This window comes from Cavia porcellus, unplaced genomic scaffold (assembly GCF_034190915.1).
Source record: "Cavia porcellus strain 051 isolate PalLab524CR breed Dunkin Hartley unplaced genomic scaffold, mCavPor4.1 scaffold_17, whole genome shotgun sequence".
NCBI classification, from domain to species: domain Eukaryota; kingdom Metazoa; phylum Chordata; class Mammalia; order Rodentia; family Caviidae; genus Cavia; species Cavia porcellus.
Genome location: NW_026947500.1, coordinates 30,161,508 through 30,188,993, shown reverse-complemented (window position 1 = coordinate 30,188,993; position 27,486 = coordinate 30,161,508). Strand labels below are relative to the sequence as shown.

General features: G+C 53.5%; 1 protein-coding gene across 11 annotated transcripts in view; it reads left to right on the top strand.

The window, feature by feature from the left end:
* Kcnq1 (potassium voltage-gated channel subfamily Q member 1) overlaps positions 1-27,486 on the top strand; it is a 314,775-nt gene that overhangs the window by 40,225 nt on the left and 247,064 nt on the right. For all 11 annotated transcript variants that reach the window (XM_063227100.1, XM_063227107.1, XM_013150646.2 and 8 more), the window contains 1 exon segment: positions 14,128-14,218. In XM_063227100.1, the coding sequence (XP_063083170.1) occupies positions 14,128-14,218 (91 nt within the window).

Here is a 27,486-nt window from a genome sequence, read left to right as displayed (position 1 = left end):
GTGGGTAAAGATGGCCTTTCTCAGTCACACAGCCTTCTACACCTCGAGTGCTGGTCTAGAAGGAAGCATTGCTGGCAGGACCTCACAGAAGTGCCATGATGTAGTTGGCAGGCTGGACTGGGAATAAGGGTTAGGATGGGAGCCAGGAGAGCATGGGATGACAGGACTGGCCCAGGGCAGTGGCATTAGGTTGGTGATCCTGCAGGCCTCGGTGACTGGCCTGGCTCTGGAGGGACGGGAAGGTAGGTAGGGGATGGCAACCCCCGGGTGTAGCTGCGGCCTGGTTGGCCTCCACAGGCATCAACAACTCTCCAGAGAAGGGTTTGGGCCTGGATTTGAAGAGTCAGCAGCAGGAAGGTGGTGGCCCTGCAACAGGCAGCAGGGAAACCATATCTGTGTCTCCCAAGCCTGACATCCTTATCTCCCCATCACTGTCTGCTGGCTGACAGGCAGTCTGCTCTCTGTCTTACTCCCTACATCCTGTCTTACAGCATCCCTCCCCAACATTCCCATTTCTTCCTCACATCCCTGTCTTCCCCCATGTCTCTGTCTGCCTCCCCCTCCCCACTTCCTCTTCTCCTGTATCCCTATCTCGCTTTTGTGGCTGTAGTGGCCCTGCCCTAACTCCCCTACAGCCAGGTATGGCCATGACCTCATGGGGCCTCCAGGTTGCACGTGGAGGTATCTGTGGAGGCTGCTGGGATGCTCTGGAGTAGGGGACACTGCCCTATGGCTCCTCTCACTCTCTGACCAGAGATGCATCCAGGGATGGTCTTTGTGTCTGGGTGCATTCCAGGCATTCTCTCTGGCCCAGCCCACTCTCACTTGGGACATCTCCAGGCCACAGAGTAATGCCGGCAGAGGCACTGTCCCAGCTGTATCCTGAGGCCATGCGGCGTGTGGTCAAGGGCCTCGCTGACTGCCCAGCCGTGCCCCAGCCTGACACCCCCATTGAACTGCTGCCTGTCCAGAGCTGCGTGGGCTGGCAAGGCCACTGCCCAAGTACCGACCATGACCTGGGATCCTTGTTGTGTTGGTTTTCCTGGTCTAAACCCAAGCTGTGCAGGGAGCTGGAAGGGGTGACTGAAGTCCTCCTGGGCCCCCAAACCTGATGCCTCCTTGGGAAGAGAAAGAGTCCTCAAAGAGAGAGCCCCAAAGCCAGACTTGCTATCTGCACTGGGCTGTGTGGGTTCTGGGCCACTGGGTGTGAGGTGGCTCCAGGGACCTCAGGCCACTCCTCCTTGCCTTGCATGGCCATGTTGGTGCCCAACTCCAGCTGCCCTCACCTGGGCCCTGAGCTCCCATGTCACGGTCACTCCCATGGCTGCTGAGGTTAGGAAAGGGCTGCCCTGGTGGCTTAGAGGGAGGAGTCCAGAGCAGGGTCTCCTCGGAGCCCTCTGGAGTGCAGGCTGGCCCATCGCCGTACCTAACAGAGAGCCGGCAGCCCCTCAGATCTTGTGGCAGAGATGAGGAGACTTTCCATGGGGGTCTGAAGCTGCTCCCCAAGAGGTAAATGTGTGCAATCTGGGTCAGCTCTCCTCAGTCTGCACCTCAGTTTCCCCCTCATCTACAGAAAACAGGTACCAGCAGACATCTCTCCCAAACCCATGCCAAGTGCTTCTGCCCCAGAATGACACTGAAGTGAGGAACCTGGAGTAAGTGTGGCGTCACCTCTGCTGGGCAGGAGCCCTCTGGGGCCCTCTGGGGGAAAAGGCTGCCTCCTTTAGAGATCCCAGGCTTTGGGAAACAGGCAGACCAGTGTAAGCTTGCTTTTGGGCAGGAATCTTAGCTTAGCAGGAGTCTCGGTTTTTCCACCTGAGAAATGGGCACCTGGATGTTTAGTCATTATATTAAAATTTACTGGGAAAACAGAGCCAATAGTGTGTGTTTCTCTACAGAGGGAGACCGGGCTTCATCTTAAGGAACTACGGAGGTTGGCAGACAGATGGGCTTTCTTTTTTGGGAGGGTCCCATCGTCTGGTTTTCTTTCTTTCTTTTTTTTTTAATACCAAGTACATAGTTTGGCAAAGAAGGAAGTTATAAAATATCCTATTAGTTTTCCTTGAAAAATTAAAAATAAAGGACAGAATAAAACCAAAAACAAATAGAAGAAAATAATAAAGATCAAAAAACACAATCCCTTATCAAGCTGCCAATATCATTTTTCATTAAGATTAACAGTTTCATTCTTACATTTCTGTAAAAATAGAAAAGACTCAAAACAGCCTAAACACCTTTGATAAAGGAACAAAATTAGAGCTCCAACCCCAGGACTTATCATAGAATTATACCAATCATGACAAAACCAATCAAGACAGACAAACCACCGAGGTACCAGTGTAAAGTCCCTAAATAGATATATACATAACAGAAAATTGATTTCTGGAGAAGATACAAAAGCAATGAAGTGGAGAGAGGATTGTACCCTCAATAAATATACTAGAACAACTGGATATCTACATGCAAAAACCCCAAACCTTATAGCACATCAAAAATTTCTTACGACTCCCAAAAATCAATTCAAAATGGCCCACAGTGTGTTAAAGTAAAGGCAGGTGTGTCCTGAGTCGTTGCTTTGGCTGAGGTCATTCTCTCTGGGACAAAATACATGTTTTTCCTGTAGCATACTAATGAAACAATACGATGTTTATACATGTGTGATGTATTTATTTCACTAATAAGTATGTTTCCATTTATCTATAAAAATGTCTAGTTTATCATTCTTTATGGCTGGATAATGTTTCATTATATAGAAATACCACATCTTTTTTATCCATTCCTCAGTCGATGGGCATTAAAGTTGTTTCCAAGATCTGACCATTATAAACTGTGCTGCTATAAACATGGGTGCACATATATTGCTGTATGATGTTTTTAATTCTTTTGGGAAGATACCCAAAAGGGAAATAGCTGGGTTGGATGGGACCTCCAATCCTAGTTTTTTGAGGAATCTCTACACTGATTGCACCAGTCTGCATTTCCACCAACAATGGAAAGGGTTCTTTTTGCCCATATCCCTTCCAACATTTGTTATTGGTTGATTTCTTGATAGTAGTCATTCTTTCTGGGATGAGGTTAAATCTCAGTGTTGGTTTAATTTGCATCTCTAGAGTGACCAGTGCTGTTGGACATTTTTTTCATGTACTTATTTACTCTTTGTACTTCTTCATCTGAGAAGTGTGTGTTCATCTCAGATGCCCATTTTTGGATTGGGTCTTTAAATTGGGGAGAACTGATTTTTTTTTAGTTCTTTATCCATTCTCAATAGTAATCCTTTATCTGAGAAACAGCTGGTAAACATTCTCTCCCACATTGTGGGTTGTCTCTTCACTCTGTTGGTTTCTCTTGCTGTGCAAAAACTTTTCAGTAGGTTGAGATGCCATTTTTTGATTCTTTGCAATAAGTTCTGTGCAATTCTGGGTTTTATTGCAGGTGGCTTTTCTTGAGGCAGAGTTCTGCTTCTCTGGGAATCCTCAGTTCTGCACTTCCACTGATTACAAGCAGCCCACATCAGGTGGCTCCACTCAGGGTCTGCTGATTTAAATGCTCCTCCTAGAAAATATCCTCATAGCAACTCTGACACTAGTATTGACTGGTAGTGTGGCATGAGGCACTTTCAGGTGTGAGGGTCCCTGCCCAGGGCCTGGCCCTTACTTCTCAGGCTACTGCTCTCTCTGTCTGGGCAGAGGCTGTTGCTCTTGGACTCTGAGGTCTCAGGATGCCACTTGCAGGGCTTGCTGGTGGTTCTGGGGAGTCAGGAGTTGTCTTGCATGCTCGTCAGGTCAGAGGCCAGCAGAGCAGAGCCTTGGGCCCTTGCTACAGTTCGTCTTTGTGTGCTACTTTCTGCTCTCTCAGGAGCGCATGTGCTTCTCTCTTGGCTCTCTGGACTCAGCACATAGAGCCAGGATCCCTGGGTGTGGCTTAGGACCTCCTGGGAAATGAGAGTTCTTCTGGGGGCTGTTTCAGCTGCAAGTGGATCTGCATGAGGTCGAGGACCCTGGAGGTCACCCCAACCTCTGCCCTCAGAGGGCTGGGCAGCTCCTGTCCTCAAGCCACCCTTGCTCTCAGGCCTGTCTCCTGGGGAAGACCCACACTCTCCCTGTCACAGTTTTCTCACTGGAATGACCTCCGTGGAGGCCACTGGGGCTCTGTCACTGGGGCAGTGGGAGCAGCTGCCTACCTTGCACCACTGTGGTTCATGGTCCTCTTTCACTGGCTTTAGAACTGGGTGCCATCTGGCTGAGCCCTGTGGACTCAGAACCCAGGGCTGCTGCTGCCCTGGGACATCAATAGCATAGATCCCTGGGGCTGTGGGCAGGGCAGGCTGGGGGAAGATGATCCCTGTGGCTGCCTTCCACTGACCAGAGTGGCGGCCAGCACCCTCGATGTGTTTCTGCTCCCAGAGAGGAAATGAGGTTCACAGAGGTAGAGTTGGAAGTTCTGTCTTGATGAAGTCCAAGCTACGGTAGGAATGGCTTGGGCTAAATGTGAAGAGGCACTTTCCCAAGTGCGGGGGGGCTGGCCCTCAAGGATCCACGACTGTCAGGTCATTCCAGGCCATTGTCCCTGCCAGACCAGACCACACTTGTTCCCAGATGATGCCCCTTCTCATCCAGAGAAGGCCTTGAGCCAGCCAAGAGTGCTGGGACCTGGGCCATACAGGCTGAGGCGCCACCATGAGACATAACCACAACTGAGTTGGGGGTCGTGTGCATAGGTACATTGGGGGCACCACATTCTGGACAGAACTGTCACCCAACAGCGATATACATCCTCAACAGATAAGGCCCATGCCATATAATCATTTCAGTTTGTCCCCCACCCCACCCTGGCACCTTCTAAATTTACCCTCTGAGGGTGTCTTATCATGGAGGCGGGCTCTGTGACATAGGCAGGGTGGCAGAGCCAGCCCCAGCAGCCCCAGCCCTGGGCTGACCTCTCTGTGAAGCCTCCTCCATGCCCAGGGGAGCAGGGTTTCTTGCACATGAGCTTCCAGGCTGTCTCTGGCCTCCTGGGCTTGTCCTGAGCACTCCAGCCAGGCATGAGTGCAGTTTGGCTGTAGGGACAGCCTTGATCCTGGGGGCCAGAGATTCCCCTGCCTCCTAACAGGGCCCTAGCACGGCAGGGCCCTTTTCCCTTGTGGGCCAGGACCCTTGTAGAGGGTCAGATGGCTGGGATACCTCACTGGTCCTGGTTCCTCCTCTGGTAGTGCTTTTCCTGGAGGTTTCCAGGCAGTGCTACAGTTAGGCAAGCCTGGAGTCCAGTTCTCACCAGCTGCTGTGTGCTGTGTGACTTTAGAAAAGCCATAGACCTTTCTGATCTTCCCCTTTCTCTCCTGTGAACAATGATGGCCCAACATCAAGTATCTGTTGTGGCTTGGAACTGACAGGGAGAAGCGGGGTCTTATGCAGCTCATTCTCACCCTCCCTACTTGAGTGGCTACTGTGGGGCTGGACTGTGAACAGCTGGCCTGTGAGTGGATGTTCCTGTGGCTGGGAGTTCAGTGCCTTCAGATGTGGGGGGGCGCGCACCGGGTGTGTAGACCTGGTTGCTGTGTGGTCCTGGTTGTGTGCAATCCCACCGGTCCCATAGGACCGGTGGGATTGCACACACACTCCCCTCTGCTGGCCCAGTGGGTTCTCAGTCACTCTGAGCTGGGGCCCCACTCTGTGGCCCACTGCTTATTTTTGCCAATAAAGTTTTATTAGGACACTGCCACACCCATCTGAGAAGCTGTGGCACAGCTGAGGCTCAGATGTTTCCTCTCTGGCCAGGTGCATGCCTCCTGCACTGGATTGTCTGGGTGAGAGGAGCCGTCATCCTGACACCCCAACTCACCCCTGCTGTGCCTTGTGGAATCCCAGGGCCACTGGGAAGCATTGGGCTGGTCTGAGAGTGCTCTCGCTACAACACCTGTCATCTGGTCCCTCAAAAGGGACAGCTCTGAGGGTGTGGTGAAGTCCTAGGCACATGACAGTCTACACCTGTCCCCAGGGTGCCCCAGGAGAAGGATCAAGCCACCCTGTAGGTGACATGGCAGGGACAGCCCTAGTCTGTACCCCACGGGGACTCACTGAAATGATTTGAGGACACAGAGTGTCAGGGTAAGATGTGAGCACAGCTGTCAGTGGACACCTGTGGACATCTGTCAGTGATGGGACCCCAGCTTGGGGGGCAGGTCTGGGAGGGGTTGCCACATTGGCCCTGCTGTGTGGTCTGGGATGGGCTGGCACCTCCTGTACCTGTGCAGGGCTGGCCTTGCCTTGTTGTGAAGCTGATGGAAGGGAGGGAGCATCCAGTGCCAGGAAGTATCACGGTTCCCTACCTGACACCCCTAGGTGCCAGGGGATATTGGGCGGTCCTTATTCAGGTTCCAAAGGGGCCAGGAATGCAACAGAGATGGCCAAGTAGCAGGGTCCCCCTGCGGCATGGACAGCCTAGTGCTAGTGCACAGCTGCTCCACCGAGGAGGGCTGGCTTGGTGCTGGACGGTGGCTCTTGGAGCCATGCCCGGCACGTGCCACTCACTCAGCTGCCATCCCCATTCACCTGCCAGCTGGAGAAGGTCACCCAGGAGGCTCGTGCACAGTGACCTGTGCTGTGGACACACAGGTGGAGGGGTGTGTAGAGAGCTGCCATGTCCTGGACCCATGCATATGCTGTGTGGGGCCAGACTGAGCCCACAGAGGCCAATGGGGTTAGAGGGAGATGCGTCTGGAGGAGAGTCACACCGATGCACCAGGCCTGCACACTGGAGGGCTTGCTGGCTCCAGCATTTCACTAAGACATTCAGCCCAAGAGTCAGCGCACCTCCCCGGTGCTGATGACAGGCTCCTGCTTGGGGTCATATACTAGTCAGCAGGCTGCAAGGGCCCAAGGGTCAGTGAGGTGATAGGGATCTAGGCGGGAAGGGGATGGATTTTGCCCTCAATTGGAGGATTTTGAACTAGGGAAGGGCCCTATGGGAATCATGTTTACCAGGGTGGCTCTGATCCTGCCTGAGGATTCTGCCCTCAGGAGACTGGAGACCAGGTGTAGGCTGTGCTGAGCCCAGAGGGGATCCCAGAGAGAGCCAGGCCTGAGGTTCTGGCCCTCCCAGATTGCAGGAATGATCCTGTTTAGAACTGAAACCCTGGAGGGTGAGGACAGCTTTGGTCTTGCTGGGGTGGTTTTAATCTCCTAATGGTTCTATGTTTACCAAGATCAGCACGCTCAGAAGCTTCCCAGACAGCAAGGACAGAAACCCAATCCCTGCAGCCCAGGAGTTAGGTATTATACCCACTTTCTGCTGAGGGTCACATTGCCTGTGGGACGCTTTTAACGAAATGAGGTTGATGCAGTCCCCAGACAAGCCCCCCAGGGAGGGGTCAGAGTCAGTGTCAGAGCGCAGGGCGGAGGGAGGACTGCGTGAACCCTCATTCTGAGGCCTGTCCCCATGCACTGGAGCTGGACTGTGAGACCCGGCCCCATGCTGAGACAGACCCCTTCCCTCCCTGACTGGGCTGAGTGAGGCCTTTGGGGGCTGCACAGTTAGGAGAAATCCTGTGCAGCAGTGCAGAAGCTGCCACAGTGCAGTGCGAAGGGGATCAGGGGGTGCAAAGGACAGGTCTCCTAGGGCATAGTGGACCAGACTATGTATGAGCCCAACAAGGACTTGGTCCATCATGGGTTGCTACCCCCGCAGATGGCCAGGCTGGGTCCCACCTGTCCCCTGGGTCATCACCCCCGGCCTCTCCTCTACCTGATGTGGTCAGGGCCAATAGTGGCCTCGAAGACATGTCCCCAGCTGATCCAGTCTTTGTGGACATGACCTTAATTGGGTCTTTGCATATGACATTTAGTTAAGGATCTCAAGAAGAAGAAAAGGAAACTATTTTGAGCTATGTTTTAGAAATTGTGACACCAATATATATTTTGGCCTGATATTGAATTCTGAAGTTCAAAATTGAAGATTTTCTGATAACAATCATCATAAAAAATTTACAAAGTCACCATTATAGCTGTGACCTCCCTCCCACCCCAGTGATGTTAGATGTTCATCCCTGGAGCCTATGGACATGATTCTCTGTGAAAAAAAAGTTCTTTGCAGTTGAGAATCTTGAGCAGAGGCCTTTGTCTTGCATGGAGCCACAAATCCAGTGACAACTGTCCCCTTCAAAGGCACCCAGCAGGATCCAGTAGACAGAAGAGACAACCATGTGACCATACAGGCAAAGGGGGTTATGCAGAACGAGCTCAGAGTCACAGGAGGCCCGAGCCTGGAGGCCCGGACCTTCCGTAGGACAGCACATGGGGTGACATGCCACTCCTACTGCCCGGGGGGTCAATCGGAGTAGGCTCACTGTCCATGTGGCCCTGGGTATATCCTATGCTTGTGTTAGATCCTCGATGTCCCCGTGGGCGGCTGTACCTCATGGTCCCCAGCTCCAGGCACTCTGATAACTGATGACCTGGGCCCCTGGACTGGTTATAACTCATCTGACATTCTGTCTTCTCACCTGGCTGGCGATGTGACATCTTCCATATGGGGCTTAGACGAGGGATCCCAGGCCCAGCTCCTGCTATGTTTCTTCAGGAGATGTCCAGACCCGGGCTCCACCCAGAGCAAGACTCGAGAGCATCATGGAGTGAGCAGTTGGAGCCTTAATCTCCCTAGCCCTGTTGGGACCACCTGACTGACAGCTGGTAGGGTGATGTCTAGCTCTTAATTGTTCCACGGTGCTGATTTCCTCCCAGGGGATAGCCCTGGCAGGCCATAAGGTCACTGTTCCCTCTAGGACCCAACATTCTGGGGGTGTGTCACATCTACTGATCTGAGCTCACCAATCTGGAGCTGGTGGGGTTCAGGGAAGGAGGAGATATAGCAAGCCATGAACAAGGGGCACCAGCCACAGCCCCCAGACTTTCCTTCCTGGGGAGCATTTGTTGGGGATATTTGATATCTTCCAGAGCAACATCTGTTAAACAAAACAGGTCCCCAGTCATGATTTGGGGTTGAAACCTGAGTCCTTAGCTTGCTGAAGTGACAGCACACTGAAAGTCCTGTCCTGTCTTTAGCTTTAGTGCTGTTTAACAAGCTGGTTATCTATTGGCCAATGGCCTGGCAATGGCCTGTGTCCAGCAGGGGCTTTGAACATGCACAACTCAGCCTTAGTCACAGTCTGCACAAATATGTTCAGCCAGTTCACGTCCCATTGTCAGTGACATTTACTCAGTATTCTTTTTAAAATATATTCTCTTAGAATAAAATACATGACATAAAATATCCCATCTTAGCTATGTTTAGCTATGTACAGTTCAGGGGCATTAAGTTCATTCCCACTGTTGTCCAGCCATTGCCACCATCCACCTCCAGAACTTTCTCATGTCCCCATATTGCATCTGTCCTCACTGAAGACTGACACCCAGACCCTTCTCTTTTTCTGCGTAATGATTTTCCCAGACCAAGGAAGCTTTTCAGGTTTTCACATCATTTTTTTTTACGTAGGCTAAGTTAGGTGTGCAGATCCGGTGAATCCTAAGTTCTGTGAGATGGTCCGGGGCTCTTTTTGTGCCCTGGAACTTTAGCTGATGACAGTTTCCTGTTGTGGCCACCCTGAGCTGGCCCCCAAGGGTCTCAGTGGCTGTCCATGTGCTCTTCGTGTGAGAAGTACGTATCTCTCACTAATGCTGCTGGACTTCCCAGGAAAGTGACCCTGTGCTCTTGTGGGCTAGGGGGACTGGAACCATCAACACTCGCTCCTGTCTGGGACCTGCCTGTGCTGGACTCAGAGGGCTGGTCACCTGCATTGACCAACTCAATGAGCGGAGGCCTGGCTTTGTAAAGGTAGAGTCTCTAGGTCAAAGCCTGTGCCCTGTTTTAGGCCCAGCCTGTTTGAGAACTGCTCCTTCCCACCAGTGTGCCCCCTGCTGAGGTCTCGACCTCAGCCCTGGCAGGCCGCTTGCAATCTTTCAAGTTCCCAGGGCACCTGGCTGTGGAGATATTGAAACGATGTCCGATAACACACTGGACGTCCCTCAGGGCTGGCTCTGCGGTCACAGCTGCTAAGGTTAATTTGCTGCTAGTGGAACAGTAAGGTATTGTCCCTAGGGTGCCACTACCCCCCAACCCCCCTGCAGGGCACCTCCTGGGAACTGGGCACAGGCAGAGTTTGGCTCGGTGGCCTCCTGGAATTGTGGTCCCCTCCCCAGCCTTCCACACTGCCCACTCCCTGTCCAGAATGCATGGGCAATGTCTTCCTCCCCCTGAGCCTCAGTCACCCTGCTCTTGTGAAGGGGTGACTTGGAACAGTCTGACCTTGGAGCTCTAGGTGCAGAGCTGGGGTGAAAGGGCCACGGCCACCTGCAGAGGTAAGAGGGCTGCATTAAGGGTGCTAGGCTGTGAGCGCCCCAAGGACAGGGCCCACAGCTTGGCCTCTCTGAGGTTCCTGGCCCCACCTAGGACAGGAACAGATAGAATGGTAAATAAGATAAAACTCATTTTATCTGAAATAGATAAAAAAATAAACTGTGCTGTATAATTCTTTCTCAAGCCAGTACAATGTACTCAAATATTTGAAGAACCCTTCAGCCCTGAATGCGGCGAAGCAAAGGAATAGCACATGGGGCGGATTAGTGCTCCATTCCCTGAGCTCAGGCTGCGTCTGCCTGTCACTGGCTGGGCAGGGGCGTCCTGGGAAGCCCCTTAGATCCTACCAACCTCCACCTGCCTTCCCTGGTATAGCCATGGCTCTCCCTCCATAGGGAAACCCTCCTTTCATCCCTGCCTGGACCATCTCTGTGGGTGACAGACACTCTGGTGCCCTAAGGAGGGGTGGCCTGGTGGCTGGCTGGTAGTGGCAGACCTTCTACACTCCAGCCTCACCTGGCTGGTTGCTTCCCTCTTCCACAAGGCCCTTGCCCGTTGCCTGAGTCCCTCCCAGCGACACAGCCAGGGAGCTCCAGCCATGGAGTCCTGCAACTTCCTGGCTGTGGCCTGTTCCTAGAACTTTGTGCCCTCACCAGGCCACGAGATTCCTCTGAAAGCATGGTCCTCACCAGCTGTGACCTCGGCTCTCTTGTCCAGAGCTGCATCCTCCTCACAGCCACAGTAAATGCTACATTATTATTCTGACAGAAAAAGAGATGAGAGGCTGTGATCAACCCTAGATCCTTGTCACTCCCATGGTTCAACTTTTGTGCGAAGAGGCCCGGGAGCCCTGATTTTCCCTGAGGCAGCTATTTGATTACAACCTGGCGACTCTCAGCCTGCCAGGCTCTTGTGAGATCTAAGCCACTGTAACACACAGGCTGGGGCGGCAAGCAGTGGCCACCCTTGGGGGCTTCTTGGTGCTGGGCAGGAAGTGGCTACGTGGTCCTGGTGGAAGCCTATGAGTGGCAGTGATTTCTGCTACATCTTCATGGTGGAGTTAGCATGGCAAGCTTCCGGGTGTGTCTGAGGTCTCTGGGAGAAGTCACAGGGCCGAGCCCCTGGAGAGGTTCAGCCACACTGTTCTCCACAGCCCCATGAGGAGGTAGCTGTGGGCTCTGATTTATGCCACTCAGGAAACTGAGGCAAGGACCCTCCCAGACCTCTTGGTGCAGAGGGGAGGCTGACAGGCCATGCAGCTCTCTGTGCAGGTCCTTCTCCAGCTCCACATGTGCTGAGTTCTGGGGAGCAGCAGGCAGCCCCTCCCACCTGGGCAGTGCCACCTGCCAGGGGCATCACCTTTTTTGCTTCCTCTTAGCTGAGCCGGGCCAGGCCTGATCCCACTTCCGTGCTTGCTGCAAATCAAAACAGACGTGCGGGAGGATTAGTCATGGCCTCAGTGGCGTGGGGCCTGGAGGGACTGCGTCCTGGCTGGTGCTTCAGAGTCCTGAGGCCCAGATAGGCTGAAGCACTCTGAGGAGTGGGCCAGGGTACATGGCTTGGGTGCAGCCCTACTGTGGGACTGAAGGGTGGAAACCAGGCTGCGGGCCGGGTAGATGGACCAGTTCCCAGCACCACAAGCTGCATCTCTGATGAGATGGGCCCTCACCCCTGCCTGCATTGGCTGTGTTCCCCAGGAGGGAGCGCTTTCTGAGGTCCCCAGGGGTCCTACTGCATGTGGTGACAAAAGCCTGTACTCTGTGCCCACTCTGGGCCAGTGCTGTGCAGATCATGACCTGGGGGACAGGGCATGGCAGTGACAGCATGGGAACCACCTGGGTCCCAGGAAGCAGTCCTGACCCTGGGAGCCAGGCAGGAAGGGTCCTCAGAGCCGAGGCCATGTAGAAGGAGAACATGCAGGGAAGTGTTGTTGTCTGTGCTAACAACAGGGGCTTCAAGAAGCTGGAGACCTGGCCTGGGAGGACCCAGAGGAGGTGAGGCTTGGGGAGGGGATGGATTACCCACCCAGGGGTCCTGGAGGACTCAAGTTGAGGTGACCAAGATCATACTGCTTCAAATCGAGCATTTGCATGGATGGCGGATGTGACCTCAGTGCTGAGCCGGGTAGTAGCCATGGGGATTAAGTGGAGGTATGCCTGCGAGCAGACTGAGCACCTACTCTTTGCCAGGCTGTGTCCTAGGTGCCTGTTCTTGGGCACTCATAGCGTGGGGGTCCAGTGGTGACACTTGAACGTCAGGAGTTATGATGGGGACAGGGAAAGAGGTTGGAGCTGGGTTATCTGCTATAAGGCTCCTTGCTGCCTGGGTAAAGACTTCCAGGCAGGGCAATGGCAAGTGCAACGACCCTGTGGCAGACCCACAAGGCATACTTAAGACCAGGAGCTGCCGTGTTGTCGCATTGAGGGGATGATGTCTAGGGTTTACACCCCTGTTAGGTGGCCTAGGCCGGGGGCTGAGAGTGGTGGGTAGGTGTCAGAGTTGGGTTGAGAGTATGGGCTGGGGTGCGGTACACAGGTGGAGCTGACAGTGCAGGAGGGGTGGGGTATCCTGAGGTTGGTAGGGTTTGGATCCCAGCAGCAGAGGGCACTGTGTAGCCAGTGGGACCCAAGGAGCTCGGAAGGGGGCATGAGCAAGACCTCAGCCTCGGTCAGTCCCCCAAGGTCTTTGGGTGGGCTGAAGAGACCAGGAAGGGATGGCTTTGCCCACGGAGCTTACAGGAGACCCTCAAGTCCCGGTGCCTCCTGGAAACCGAGCTGTGGTGGCAGCCTGTGTGTGGCCTCTGTGGGGTGGGGTGGGGTGGGTGGGCTGTGTGTGTTGACAGACGGGACAGGTGGGAGGGGCGTGCTCCTGCTGGGCTGAGCCCAAGAAGCAGAATGCTGGCAGGGGCTGGAGAGTCCTGGTTGCTGTGGGAAGTTGTGCAGGGCAGGGTGGGGCTGGAAGCCCCTGGCATGGCAGGGTCTCAAGGAGGGAGGGACTGGGGCTCCCAGCTCTGGGCAGCGGGTCTGTGCTTTCCCCCAGGCAGGAGGAGGGAAGGGGCACTTGTGCCAGATCACACCTATGGACATTGCACCCGGGAGAAGATGGATGAGGGACTCTGAAGGTTCATGCTCCTTATCTTCACGGGTCCCTTATGACCGGAGTAGCATGTCTGTGTTTTGTGTATACCCATGGGGATATAGGGGAAGCCTGGGCACCAGCCTCTTCTCTCTGCCTTCTTCTGATGAGCTCCAGGGCTGCTAAGTCCCTATTGATTTCCCTGGCCCTGAACTCCTGCATTCAGGAGTGGCTCGTCTGGAAGGAATTCGTTAAAGCAGCTTTAATGAGATTACAGTCACCCACTGAGGTTCCCTCATGAGAAGTGTATACCTAGAGGTTGATTCCCAGGGTATCTGAGAGCAGGGAGGCCACCACAGTGTTACAGTCAAACTGTGTAGTGACAGTGGGCTCTGGACCTTCACACCCGATGACCCCCAGCTGCCTTCCATTCCTGTGGCTTTGCCTGAAATGAAATAGTCACACCATAGGTGATCTTCGGGGGTCTGGCAAAGCAGTACAATGTTTTGGGCACCCTTCCTTGTGATGCCTGGACAGCTTTCACCCTGTGGACCCCACATCTGGGTGTCCACTCACCAGCGATGGGCTTTTGGCAGCTGTAAGATCTTTGGCCTGGGTAGTGCCTCAGGGTAGTAGGTGTCCTGAAGTGTGACTTGGGGTAGACAGGTGGCTGGGATGCTGACACCCTCTCCCCCTGTCTTACAGTTTCCTCATTGTCCTGGCCTGCCTCATCTTCAGCGTGCTGTCCACCATTGAGCAGTATGCCGCTCTGGCCACCGGGACCCTCTTCTGGATGGTATGTAGGAGCTTGGGGCTCTAACTGGGTAGCACGGCTGCCCTGAGGCGGAGCAGGGCCGTCCCAGCCTCTCAGCAGCTCTGCTTGGAGGTGGGCTGGAGATGTGGGCTCCTCCTTAGTCCCATACCTGCCGGGCCACTCAGAACCTGCTTGTGGCAGACAGGGAAGCCAGGGAGCGGCAGGAGCCTGGATCCTTTGGTGCTGGAGGACTTTCTGGAGGATCTTTTGGGCTGGGTGAGGAAGGGAGGACAGGAGGATGGTGGAGCTGGGGCCAAGTGACTCCTGTTTGTGTTATCACTGGCACATGGACCTTAGAAGTATCCTTGCCCTGTCCGTCACCCCATGGCCTAGAGGGTCTTCGTCATCCCAGGAGGCAGCCTGGTATCACATCTCGCAGGCTCCTCCTGAAAAACCCCCTGCTGGAGGCATGCTAACTGTGGTGTACCCCCTTGGGCACTTCCCTCCCGGTGAGTGAGGCTGGGACAGGCCATCCTGTACACACCCTTGAGGAGTGCCCAGGCCATCTGAGGACTAGGATGCTCAGTTGCCATTTTCCTGGCTCTGCTTTTATGGCTGAGAGTGGTGTTTGGTTGTTCTCCCATCGAACTGTGAGCCCCTGAGACTGAGCCGGGGAAGGATCCCAGGGTCCCCCAAAACCAAGGATAGGCCCCACTCTGGGAAGGGGCTGAGAGCCTGGCCCAGTGACGATGAGGGTGAATTGACCCTTGCCACTGTGCTGGTGACCAAGCAGGGAGCACTGTTGCCCCATAGAACTCACAGCCAGCAGGAAACCTGCAGTTGAAAAGGGGTGCAGGGCACCAGCATGTCTTGGGGGTGCAGGATCTGCGAGGGAGCTGCCTGAGCATGACTTAGGTAGGCAATCAGGGCTCTGGAGGAGCCGAGGCCAGCATCGTTCTGCTTGTGTCCTTTTGCATGTTCTCTGTCCCATCCTTGGAGGTGGAACGAGGCTGGCAATGCAGTGTCGCACCTCCCTGCTTGCAGAGCTGGCCTGATCACAGGCTCTTTGAGAGCCCGGGAAGGAGCTCTGTCAGCACATGTGCTTGCTGTCCCTTTACTGAGTGCGCTGGACAGGTAACCCCCAGGACCCTGGCTTTAAGGGCAGGTCAGCCTCCAGCTTTTCTGGAAGGAGCGTCCCGGCTGCTGGGCACAGGATTGTGTTTTTCACATTTCTGAGCAGTCCATCCAGGCCCATATCTGTGTAGTTTTGATCTGATGGTGTCACATGCTATCCGGCGTCTCTTCTGAATGTCACAAGCATCCTACCTCTTCTCCGTGATCCCAGCATGTGACATTCCTACCGTCAAAGCATCCACCTTTCTTGTTGGGCCCTTTTGTGCATACCAGGAACAGGGTCTGGGAGGGTCTCAGCATCATCTTTGCAGAGTCAGGGCCTCCATTTTCTTTCCTGCTCAGGGGGCACAGGTCTCGCGTGCCATGATAGTCCCACAGCACCTCTACAGGGTCACCATGTCCCCTGGCTCACAGATCTGAGTCTATGACAATGACTGCCACGCTGCTGGCTGTGTGTCCTGAGAGGGGATGGTCATGCCCTGGCCGCTGCCCGAGGATGTATTTGCTTGAGAGAAGCAGGCCAGGCCTTCCTTTCCTGGTTCCTCTCTGGAGGCCAGGTCTGTGGGGACCCCAGCTGGGGGCTGAGGGTGCCCAGTGGTTTCCAGGTCTTGGAGGTCAGCTGCTAACATGTTTCCCTGGGAGTGCCATGTCCACGTCTGTGTACATGTGACCATATGTACGTACAAGTACATGTGTAACTGTGTGTTTACATATGGGCACGTTTTCACATCACTGTTCGTGAGTCTGCATGTGTGCCTGAGTGTGGCTGTGTGAGTGTGTCATGTGCTAGCTTGGGTCTGGAAACTGACCACCATCAGTCTCCCAGGGCCGCAGGCCCCTTTCCCGCCAACAGCCGCTGCCTCCACACCCTCCCACCCAGCTCTGCATCGCTGGCATCCTTGCGCCACCTGGTGGCCAGTCTCGGGATGGCTCTGTCCCACAGAGGTTTCCCTGCCTGGGCCTGTGAGTTCCAGAGGAGCAGGCCTTGGCCTTAGGTGAAGCCTCCCCAGCTCCTAGATGTGTCGCCAGAAGTGGCCCTTTCTTACCTGTGAGGGCAGCGACCCAGCCACCTTCAGCTCCTTTGTCACCTTCTCCGCTTGCTCACTTGGCATTCTATCCACCCAACAGCCAGGGAAACACTTTCTAAAACAAAAATCAGATGCCTTCAAAAGATCCTTGTGATACTAGGATAAACTCCAGCTTTTCTTGTGTGGCCCCTCAAAGTGCCAGGAATTGGGGTCCAAATCCCTCCAGACTCCCTGCCATCACCTCTCTCCCCTCTCTTTCCTCCTGGCTGCTGCAGGGCCTGCCACCACCTGGCTATTTCTCTGGCATCTTGTAAGGCTGGCTTCTGGTCAGCTCCATATGCCTCCCTCCTAGCAATTCAGTGTTTTCTCAGCAGTTAGAGCATGATGGGGATCTGCAGGGGAAACCAGCACATGGTTTCCTCATGTCACCCCACACTTCTCAGGGGCAGACCCACTATGTCTACACTCACTTTCCCTGTCCCAAATGGTGTTTCCAGGTTTGTACACTCCTTCAAGCCTGATGACCAGGACACCCCAAGCTGCTGTGGGGTCCCAGACCTCAGTTTTCCCATCTGCAACATGGGAAGGATCAGAGAGGTCCTCAGACCTGGTATATGTTACTCTGTTTGGAGGGGTTACCATAGGCCATAGGTGGCACTAGGGACCCTGGGGACAGCAGGAGTGAGGCAGTCATGGGCCTACCCATGATGGAACTGTGAGAGGAAGTGGGAGAGCTGCAGGACAGTGAAGGCTTCTCCAAGGTGAGAAGGGGCCCCACTGTGCCAGGGCCAGATGGAAAGAGATCCCACCACTGATGTCCTCGGGGCCTGGCAAGCACAGGGCCTTGGGTGGGCAGAAGTAAGATGAGACTTCGCCAGGTGTGGTGGTGCACACATGGATTTCCAGCATTTGGGGGGCTGAGGCATGGGGATTGCCATGATTTTGAACCCTACCTGGGCTATGTCGTGAGACCCTGTCGCAAAAAACAAAAAAAAAAGAAAAAGAATAAATAGTAGTCGTTAGGGCTTTCAAACCATGGGCACAGCAAGGGGGCAGTGGATGGGGTGGGCATGGTGGACTTAGGGGTGAAGGCTGGCAAAGCAGCCTCCGCTGGCCATGGAGCCACCAGGGGGCGCTCTGGTCGCGCGCATCTCCTGGGGAGTTTGGAAGCCCCAACCACAGCAGCGGGCGCCCCACAGGGGCCCAGTGTGAGGCTGCGCGGGCTTGGAGAGCGTGATGTGCAGATGGAGAAAAACAGCCGCTCGAGGACGTGTTCCTGGGACCGAGTGTTTTTTCTTCTTGGGCTGCGCCTGGCTTCTGGTGCCAGGAAGCTGTTATCTCAGCCGGGGTTAAGGAAGCCCCAGGGCGGCTTCGGAGGGATTAAGCATTCTGCTGAAGCAGGGATTTTTGGTGGGCCTGAAAAAGCCATTTTAGCAAGAATCTCATCTCGGCCAGGTCTGGCCCTGGACTTGGAACAGGCTCATTTGAGATCTGCACGGCTCTGAAAGCTAGTTACAGCTTCCCAGGGAGAGAGTCTTAACTTGGTTTCTGAAATCCCAGGGCTGTGTGTGTACGTGTGTTTGTGTAGGCGTGGAACACAGACGTGTGCACACAGTGTCCCGCTCAAGATGTCCCTGCGTGTGCCTGTGTGTGTGTGTGTCTGCCGTATATGGATTTACACGTGTACCCGAGTTCTTTTGGTAGCTCTTTCCCTCCCAGATTTAACCGTCAGTGTGAACTCTCCCTGATTTCTCTGTAGTAAGAAACACTGCCCTGGCCCAGGTGAGGGACTGGGTTTTGTTTCACTAATCACAGTGTTTTAATTTTTTAAATTTATTTTCTTGGTCAAATCCCACACAAAGCGAGGAGTCTTGAAAAGCACAATACACACGTGCGTGCCCTGAGCCTCCCGGTGGCCAGCATACCAGGGAATTGTCCTGTGATGCCTGTGGTTGGGAACCGTGTGCTGGGGTGGAGGCCTGGGGGATGAGGTCATTGCTTATGGCTTCCTCCCCTCGCTGCAGTTCCCTCAGCCCTGGCCGCCACAGTGACCCACCCTCCTCCTCCAGCTGGATCCTGCACTGCCTGAGCTTGCTGTGTCCCCCCGCCTGCAGGCCTCAATTTCCTAGCAGCAAAGTAAGACCCTGTGGGGGCCCTCCGGGCCCTGTGATGGTCCTTGGTGTCTTTCCCTCACCGTAGAACAAGATCCCGGTCCTGCCTGCAGATGCCCACTTTTCCAGCATCTGCTATCCACACACTTTAATGCCTCTCACACCCCTCACTGGCAAAGTACAATTCCCGACACAGTGTCGCATTTGGTACTGTGTCGGTGCTTGTGTCGTGTCTGGTTTTGTACCGTGGGCGTTGTGCTGTATCTGCCGTAGCACTGGTATTTGTGCTGAGTATGTGCTACGTTTGGTGTCGCGTACTAACGCACTGGCCTTGGCCTGTGTCTGGCTGGGTGTCGCCCAGACTGTGTTTGCTCTTGAATCCTGTGTCCACTGGGGAATTGTCTGCTCCACACAGGCCACTGGAGCAGGTGTGTGCGCTCTGACCATCTCCTAGAAGACTTGTTTGCGGGGAAGGAAGGAGGCTCCCAAAGGCTGAGTCACTGTGCCCAAGGTCAGGGACCAGCGGACGGCTCAGGTTTTCCATTAACAAACCCGAAGTCTGGTTCCCTATGTGGCCCACACCCCCTGCTCCCAGCAGCTGGCACAGCTCCGTGCCTCACAGGTCCGCGGGATACCTTCCTGCCCAGTGGTTTGCCCATGCTGTTACTTGCTTCCTCCTAGGCTCCAGAACACTCTTGGGAGATGTTTTTCCTCCTCAGGACATTGTTCTGCCAGCAAATATTTATTAAGCACCTACTGTATATTGGGCTTAGTGTACAAATTGAGTGTAGAGGACAGGCTACAGACTTCAGGTCTTGGGGCCCTCCCTGCAGGGCCCTATATACATGCAGGCCACACCTGAACTCCATCTGCATGGAGCCCCTCCTCTGGCTGGGCTATGGAGGACACATAGACACGGGACTCTAGCTTTGCACACAGCCCCAGGGCACAGCTCACTCAGCAGGATGTGGGATTGCTCCCTAGAGCTGTGGGAAGGTCCCTCACTCTGTATCTAGTTCTACATGGAAACAGGCGGCCTATGTGGAGTAGAGGGGAACACGGGGCCCAGGACTACCACTGGGGCAGGGGGGTGGTCCTTAGGACTCAGGGCCATCGAGAGGTGGCCTTTGGCTGGGCCCTGGCCTTAGGGTGTTGATAGATTTCTAGACATTTACTGAAGTGCCGAGCTGTCTTCCTTTCCTTGAAAATGAACATTTTCATTCACATACACCATTGATCGAGCCATGAGTTAGGAGTGGCAGATGCTGGGTAGACAGAAGCCCTCTCTATTCTGTTTGTTAGGGAAGGTGCTGGGTGGCTGTTGGGGTGCTGTGGTCTGCCTGGCTGGTGAGGGGGCTGAGAAGGATGTGGTGGGATTTGGCAGAGCATGATTTTGAGGCTGCTCTAATTGTGCTCGTGTCCTGGCAGAGCCATCTAGGATTCGGGGACACTCCTTCCTCCAGTAGCCTGGGGTCCATAGCAGAGCTGGCATGGCCTCAGCTATCTGCTCTGGAGCCTGTGTTTAGAAACTAAACTCACAAACATATGAGTGCCCACCCGATATCTGGTCTTATAGGAAAGGCCATTAAGGGTATAGCTATTGGCATTCACCTTTGTGGTGGCTAGGGTGGGAGTCTGCCAGGGTCATGAAACAAAGAGGTACAGACAGGGTGGCTTAAACAGAGATATTTTTCTCTTCTATTCTGGAGGCTGAAGTCTAAGAACTGTGCAAGGCAGTGCTAGTCTTCCTGAGGGGCGAGGTCATCCAGGCCTGTGCCTGGTGCCCGGGGTGTGGTGGAGGTCAGGGTCCTGCTGGTGACCTCTGGGGCTCCAGGGCCAGCCCCTTCCCACCCCATTCACCTGGCATCCTCCCTACGTGTTTCTATGTCCAAATGTGCCCTGTGATAAGAACACCAGTCACGTCGGACGGAGGCTTTTTTACTCTTATCTCACATCTGCAAAGGCCCCCGCTTCCAAATACGGTCATAGTCTAGGTTCATGGGGGTGGGAAGTGACTCAGTTCAACCCGTAGCCCTCGTCAGAGGATGCTGTAACCGAGGGGTCTGTAAAACTCGGCTCCCAACCGGAATGCCTGTTTGCGTAAATAACTTTTATTAGCGTTCAGGCACGTACGCTCATGTACGTGTTGTCGCTGGCAGCTCGGCCGCTTTCCCATCAGGGTGGAGACGGTGACCCGCAGAGCCTCCGTATGCGCTCTCCGGCCTCCAGGAAGAGTGATCTGTTCCCATTCTAAGCCATTTCTTTGGCCAGGTGACTTCTAAGACAGAAGCAGCTGATGCTTTCAAACTGGCATCTGAGTTACAGTTTCTGTAGGTGAGGTACCTAGTATGACTTGTGGACATTTGGCTCCCCAATCTTTTCTTTTTGGGGTGTTTCAAGTTTGATCTGACTTCAGACTTAACAGGGCACTCGTTAGAAGTCCACACAGTTCCCGGACACCCTCCTGGTTGACCAGTCATTTCTACCATGTCTTCTTAGAATTGCTGTTTTTTCTCTATATGTAAATATACCTATGTGGGGATTTTCCTGAATGAAGCTGGAGGCTGTGTCTTTAATGTGTGCAAAGCCCCTATTTCCAAATTGTCACATTCCCAGGTCCTGGGGCTTGGGGGTGACTTAGTTCAATCCACAGAACTGGCCAGAATATGTTTTAACCCAGGGGTCTGTGAACCTAGGCCCAGTGTGTGCCCCAGGACAGGAGCCTTCTCCTACAAAAGCCAAGATGCCAGCCCCATGAGACACTTTGCATCTGCCTTGTGTATTCGGGTTCTTTCTTTGTCCTGTGTGTGCAGCTGCTTCTATCTCAGCATATGTGGTTGTCACACGATTTGGGACTCTTTGGCCCGGATCAGCTGCTACCTCCCCTTCATGGTCTCTTCAGCTGTGAGGGGTAGAAACGGAAGCCTGTCTCCTGACTCCCAGTGTGGTATGCAGCCCCTCTGTGGGCCTCAGACAGCTGAGTCGGGAGCTGGGGTGTCCCCACCACTGTGGACATTATTTCCATCTCCTACCAGACCCTTTGTTACCTCTAGCTTGGTGGAGTGTGCTTGGGTCAGCCGCCAGCATGTCCTCAAGCCGTCTGCTTGTGTGGAGAAGCTTATGTGGGCTCAGTAGAGCTGTGTTAACCACATCCTCAGCCATAACCTGACCTTCCCTGAGCACACTGGGCCCCGTGTGTGGTGGGGTTTCAGGGGGATCATCTCTGTGACAGGATGCCCTCTGGGGAACCAGTACCTGGCCTCAGGGTGTCTTCTGTGGCCCAGGATTGCTGAGTACATCACATGTGTCCAGGGAAAGATGAGCCATGAGGGTTCTGGGCAGAAAGTGGAAGAAAGTATGCAAGATTGGTGGAAACTTCCCGAAGGGCACATAACCCAAGCCTTGGTGTGAGGACCCAGCACTGTGGGGCAGGGTCTGACCTTTGGGTGGCTATGCAGACTGCAGGCCACAGCTCACCTGGGTTTGAGCAGTGGGCTGGGACAGAGGGGATGTCCTGCTCCTCATCCTTTCTCCATCAAGGTACTTCCTTTGCATGTCTCTCGGATACTTCTTCATCTATAAGAGTGTTAGTACATCCCCTGAAGGAAAAGGGGAGGTGCCCTGCTTTACATGGTTGCAGGTCCTCATGGACCAGATGGAGGTCCTGGCTTGAGAGTTCCGCTGGGTCCCTGCACCCCTGCATGCTTGATTGCCTGGCTCTAGGCCCTGATCACTGTTTGTCTGAAGGCCATTCCTACTTTCCAGTTACACTTGTGACATTTTGGAGGCTATGGTGTTTGTGGGGGGTTAGTGTAGCATCTTAGAAAATATACCCACAGCCTCTGTTAAGAGCCCTGGTTGGTATGACCCTCCCACCCAGCCCCACTACAGCAGGCATCATGTTTGCTGGGCTGGGCATGTGGGTCAGGCCAGCTGCTGGCATAGTGTCCTGTGCTTTTACTCTGTAGCCTGGATGGTGTCTCCTAGGTCCATCTGCCTAGAAGTACCTGGGTCAACCTTCTGTCTACAGGGTTCACCCTTCTGGCTGAGGGGACAGGGAGGGTACTGGGCTTCCCTGTCCCTCTGGGGAGAGACAGGTAGCTGGAGGCATCTAGGACCTGCTGAGCCCCCAGCACTGCCCTTCCGGCACCTGGTGTGCAGGACATGTGTGTCCCGGCAAGTGTGTGTGGCATGTGTGTGCATGTGCGCGTGGTTTCCAGGCCCCTCTCCCAAGGCCGTCAGGTGCCTGGGTGGTCTCACATTCTCTGCTCTCCCCACCTCGCCTCTGTCTCTTTTCTTCATCTTTTCAGGAATTGTGATGATTCAGTTCCAGGTTGGTAATGGCCTATTGGGGCTGAACATGGGGTGCCTGCTGTTTCTTTGGGGGACCTAGGCTCAGAGTGGGGTGACTGTGGAGCCTCTGTGTCATCAGGAAGGGCCTTATCCAGACCCTCTCTCCTTCTGGGGGGTTACAACTGTACCAGGGCACAAGGCCTTGGGTAGGGCAGGGAGCCTTTGTGGGTACCGGGCTGCTCGGAGCAGGGTCCCACGGGCACTTTGTCCTTGGCCCAGTGGATCTGGCCGAAAGGTACATCTGCGTGAAGTGCTTTTAGGCCACTTCCTATTTTTCTCTCCTGCCTTCTTACCATCGTCTTCCCGTAGGCCCAGGACAAAAGTCAGATCTGGGGCGGGGGCGCCTGCTGTGGGGCCCTCGGGCTTCTGCAGTGGGGTTTAGTGGGATTAGAGTGTGCCGGCCGTGGGGACAGGTGTTTCCTTTATGCTCTGCCCGAGGGCTGGAAAGAGCCTCGTCAGTAAGTGCCATGTTCGGTGGGGGTCTCCAGTTCGGGGTAGCTAAGGGGCCGGGTTTTGTTAGGTCCTTGTTTTTACATCTGACCCTGGCCAGCTGGAGCGCCTTACTTTAAGCACAGGGTAACAGCTGACATAACAGAGTGGGGCGGACTGAGCAGGCTGCCCTGGCACCCGCTCTCCAGTGGGGCGCCCGGGGTCTGCCCGTGGAAAGTCGTGGGGATAAGAGGATGAGCCTGGTGGGGCCCAAGGCTGTGGGGCACGACTCCGCTGGGCCCACCAGCTGTCCGCCGGGACGAGTGGGCTGCCTGAGTGGAGTATCGCTGGGTAGGAGCCTGGGGAGGGGGCTGGGCAGGTGCCTGAGTAATCCCCCCAGGGCACTGCATTCAGACAGCTCTGATCACGTTCTTGGCCTCCCCAGGTCACACAGAACGAAAACCAGAGGCCCCGGCTGTGTGCCATTGAAGCGTGTCATTGTGTGACTTCGAGGGTGGGAGGGAGGAAGGGGGCTCCATGCAGCTTCGAAGGGTCGAGGGGCCACTGCTCAAGCACCTAGCCCCCACCCCCAGCCCCCTGCTTCACTGAGCTGTCCGAGCCTGGCCCCACAGCTCTTCTTGCTACATTCTCTGTCTCCCACTTTCAAAGCTGCGTGATGCCCAACGATGGTGCCGGGATGCTGGGCTGGGGTTGGGGGATGGGCTACTGGTGGGATCCTCTCTTAACACTGAGGCCAGCCCAGTGCACCTGGAGCTGGCCATCAACTCCTGCTGGCTTCAGGAAGGCTGGATTTCACCCTTAAGTTTCCTTAGGGTCACGACATCTGACGACAGTGGTCTCCTTGAATGAACATGCAAGACATTGTCCGGTCAGGCAGCTGTCTTCTGGGGAATGTGTATTCTGGCCCTTGGGCCTACATGGCTTTGTTTGCTTTTGGGTAGTAGCCATGAGGTAGAGGGCCCTGCCTGAGGGTTTGGCATAAGGGTGCTTTGTGTGGGTTTTCAAGCAGACCCAGTCACCACTGGGCAGGGGAAAAACCCCTGTGCTTTGAAAAGCCAGCTGGTGTGCTCCTAGTGGTGATACTATTTTCCAAGCTTGGTCATGGTCAAGGTGGATAAGTAGCAGGTTGGAAATAATGTATCTTGGTACAGCCTGGATGCCACACTGGTAGGAAAATGCTAAAGACATGCACTACAGACACACATGTGGGCAGGCACACATGTGTGGGCACACAGACATGTGCAGAGACATAGGCATAGATACACATGGATGCATGCATGCATGTGGATACACACAGACACGTAGAGACACACAGGTACAGACTTGTGGAGATAGGCACCCTTATGAACGTGTGTGCGTCCACATTCAGACTCATACTTGTGTCTGCACACGTAGGACCACACTCAGCCCTGGCCCCAGGGCTAGTAGGGAGCAATGTCCATTCAGGATTGTGTTCCCTCTGCACATTTAATCCAGAAACTGTAGCACAGGCAGCCTGGGCAGAAACACAGTGGCAGTTGTGCACTGCAGTTTGCAGGCTACCCTTCTCCTGGTGTGAGATGACCTGGTCAGTTTCTGAGTGCCCCGTGCTGAGAATCACTGGGCACTCAAAGCAGGATTTGGTAGGGGAACTGGAAGAAGGGGACCTCTTTGTTTTATTTTTCAAATCTGTAGCTGGTGGGGCTGGGGATTTAGCTCAGCGGCATAAGCACCTGCCTTTAAAGCAGGCAGTCGTGAGTTCGATCCCCGGTACCGATAAAAAAGAAAAAGACAAAAAAAAAATCTGTAGCTGGCATAGTATCTCTTCTCCCTGATGACTCTCTGAGGTTGCTGAGGAGGTTCTCAGACAGTTGCCGCTGTCGTGGGCATGGGGACCGAGTGGGGGTCTGTTTTTATTCATTGTTCTGTACTCTTGGCAAGGGGTGGTCCCTCCATCTGACAGTTGCTATAGAAGTCCAGGATTAGGGGCAAAGCCAAGGTCCCTCTCTGTCTCTAGGTACTTGTGAGCCGAATGTGTTCCCTACTGTTAGGGCCCTACACTCATCTTCAAGTTGGTAATGGTGCGGTGCTTTTGTTTTTTGTGTGTATAGGCTTTGACATAATTTGCTAAAATTTTGCTAAGAAAAGTCGCACCTAAGTTCATGAGGAATGTCGTGTGTGACTTTCTGATGGTGTGTCAGGGAGGGGGCCACACAAATTGGGAGGTGTTCTCTGTGCTTCTGAAGAAGGAGAGAGTGTGCAAGACTGATCTTATTTTTTGTTTGGTGGATTTTATTAAAAGTTGTTTTCATGAGAAGGTTGCTAACTAGGTTTTGAATTCATTCAATAGCTACAATATATTCAGATTATCTATTTCTTCTTAGGTGAGTGTTGGTATTACATGTGCTTGAAAGAATTGGTTCGTTTCACCTAGATGTTCAGATTTACTAACATGAAGGTGTTCACAATATTACATTATCTTGTGAACACTGAAGACTTTGTCATGATGTGTCTTTTCTCATTCAGGGTGTTGATAATTCTTATTTCTTTTTTCTATGATTAGTTTGGCTAGAGTTTTAATAATTTTTTATTAAAAAATTTTTTTATTAAAAAACGCTATTTATGTAGTGTTTGGCTACATTGAATTCTTGTTTCCTTTTGGTTGATTGATGTATACTCTGATTTTTCCTTTTTTAAAAAATTCTATTTGCTTAGTTTTAACTTACTCTTTCTTTCCCACCCTCTAAAAGTAGAAGCTGAGGCTTCCCTAGCCTCATATTGATTCTTGGTATCTTCATGTTTTAAGAGACTTTAGATGCATCCTCTGGGTTTCTACCTGATGTGGCATGGTGCAATGGGTCACGATATGGGGACGGCAGCAGTAGAGCAGGCAGGTGTGGGGCTCACATCTGGAGGCACTGTGGACCCACTTCCTGACTGCTGGTGGTGGCATGCCGGCCCAGGAAGCCTGGGCAGGAAGAGCATCTCATGTCGCAGTGCTTCAAAGGGGAGGTGGCCTGAGGAAGCATCACTTATTCTGCCATGATCAGTTTCTTTAAAAACAAAACAGAATCAAGTGTGGCCTTTTGGAGAAAATGAGGGTTGGTGTGAGTAATGTGCTCAGCTCTATGTATTTGTCACATTATTTGTGCTTTTATGTATGGTTGAAAGATTCCATATTGGACAAACAAAGAAAGTTCCAGTCTAACAGAGATGCTTCCTTTGCAGTTTGTGTGCCCTTTTAAGACTTTTAGCTCCAATTGGGGTGTCCTGGGGGGATATATTTACATATCTGCAAATGGCTAAATTCTGTTGAGATGTCTCAGGACTTTGCCAATCCCCTGGAGAAAAGATTTCTCAAGCAAGTTTTAGAGGTAGATTATGAGGGGCTGGACACAATTACCCACTTGCAGACAAGTCTTACATCACAGACAGGTCACACTGTCCTCTCACACTGTGTCCATCCTGGCATCTCTGGATCTGGCCATGGGCTGCATGTGCTTAGACCTCATGTGTATGTGAGCACAAACACACACATGTGCACACACACACACACATCACCTCGTGGATGTGTCTAAAGAGCGTGTGATGCCCAACTTGGGGCAAAGTAGATACACATCTAGAGCAAGCAAAGTGTCCCTGTTCCTCACCCACACCCCTGACTCTTCTAAGCTGCTCTAGCTGAAAAGTCAACATTTTGGAAAATGTTTGGTGACAGGTTCTGGGTGCCCAGACGGGACCTGTATTTTCATCTCAGGCTGTCTCCATGGTGGAGCCAGATCCCATCTTTGGGGGAGGGCAGTGGGCAGGGTCAGCAGGGCAGATTCTAGTGACTATTAATCTCTGTCTCTGTTCCCCCCCAGAGTGGTGGCCATCCAGCAGCAGGCCATAGCACTTAGTCATGCCACCATGAACTCTTTGTTTCAGCTTCTCTCTACTGCTCTATAAGAGACCCACAGATTATAATAGTAAGACCTTTCAGGTCTCTGAGACCCCTGATAAAGACCTTTTCTTGGCTGTGTGTGCTTGTTTTCCCTTTTTTGCTAACATTGTGCTTTGGGTAGGCACCTCCTCCTTGATAACTTGTCTTCTGCTCTCCACTCTTGAGTGTCTGCAGGGACAGTCCAGGGTCTCCATTTTTTTTTCTGCCTAAAGAATAAGAATCCAGGCAGTGGTGACCCTTGGGTGCCATGTTTCCCCATTAAGTCCTGACCAAAGTAGGTCTGGCTTGCAAAGAGCATCTCGACCTGCCTGA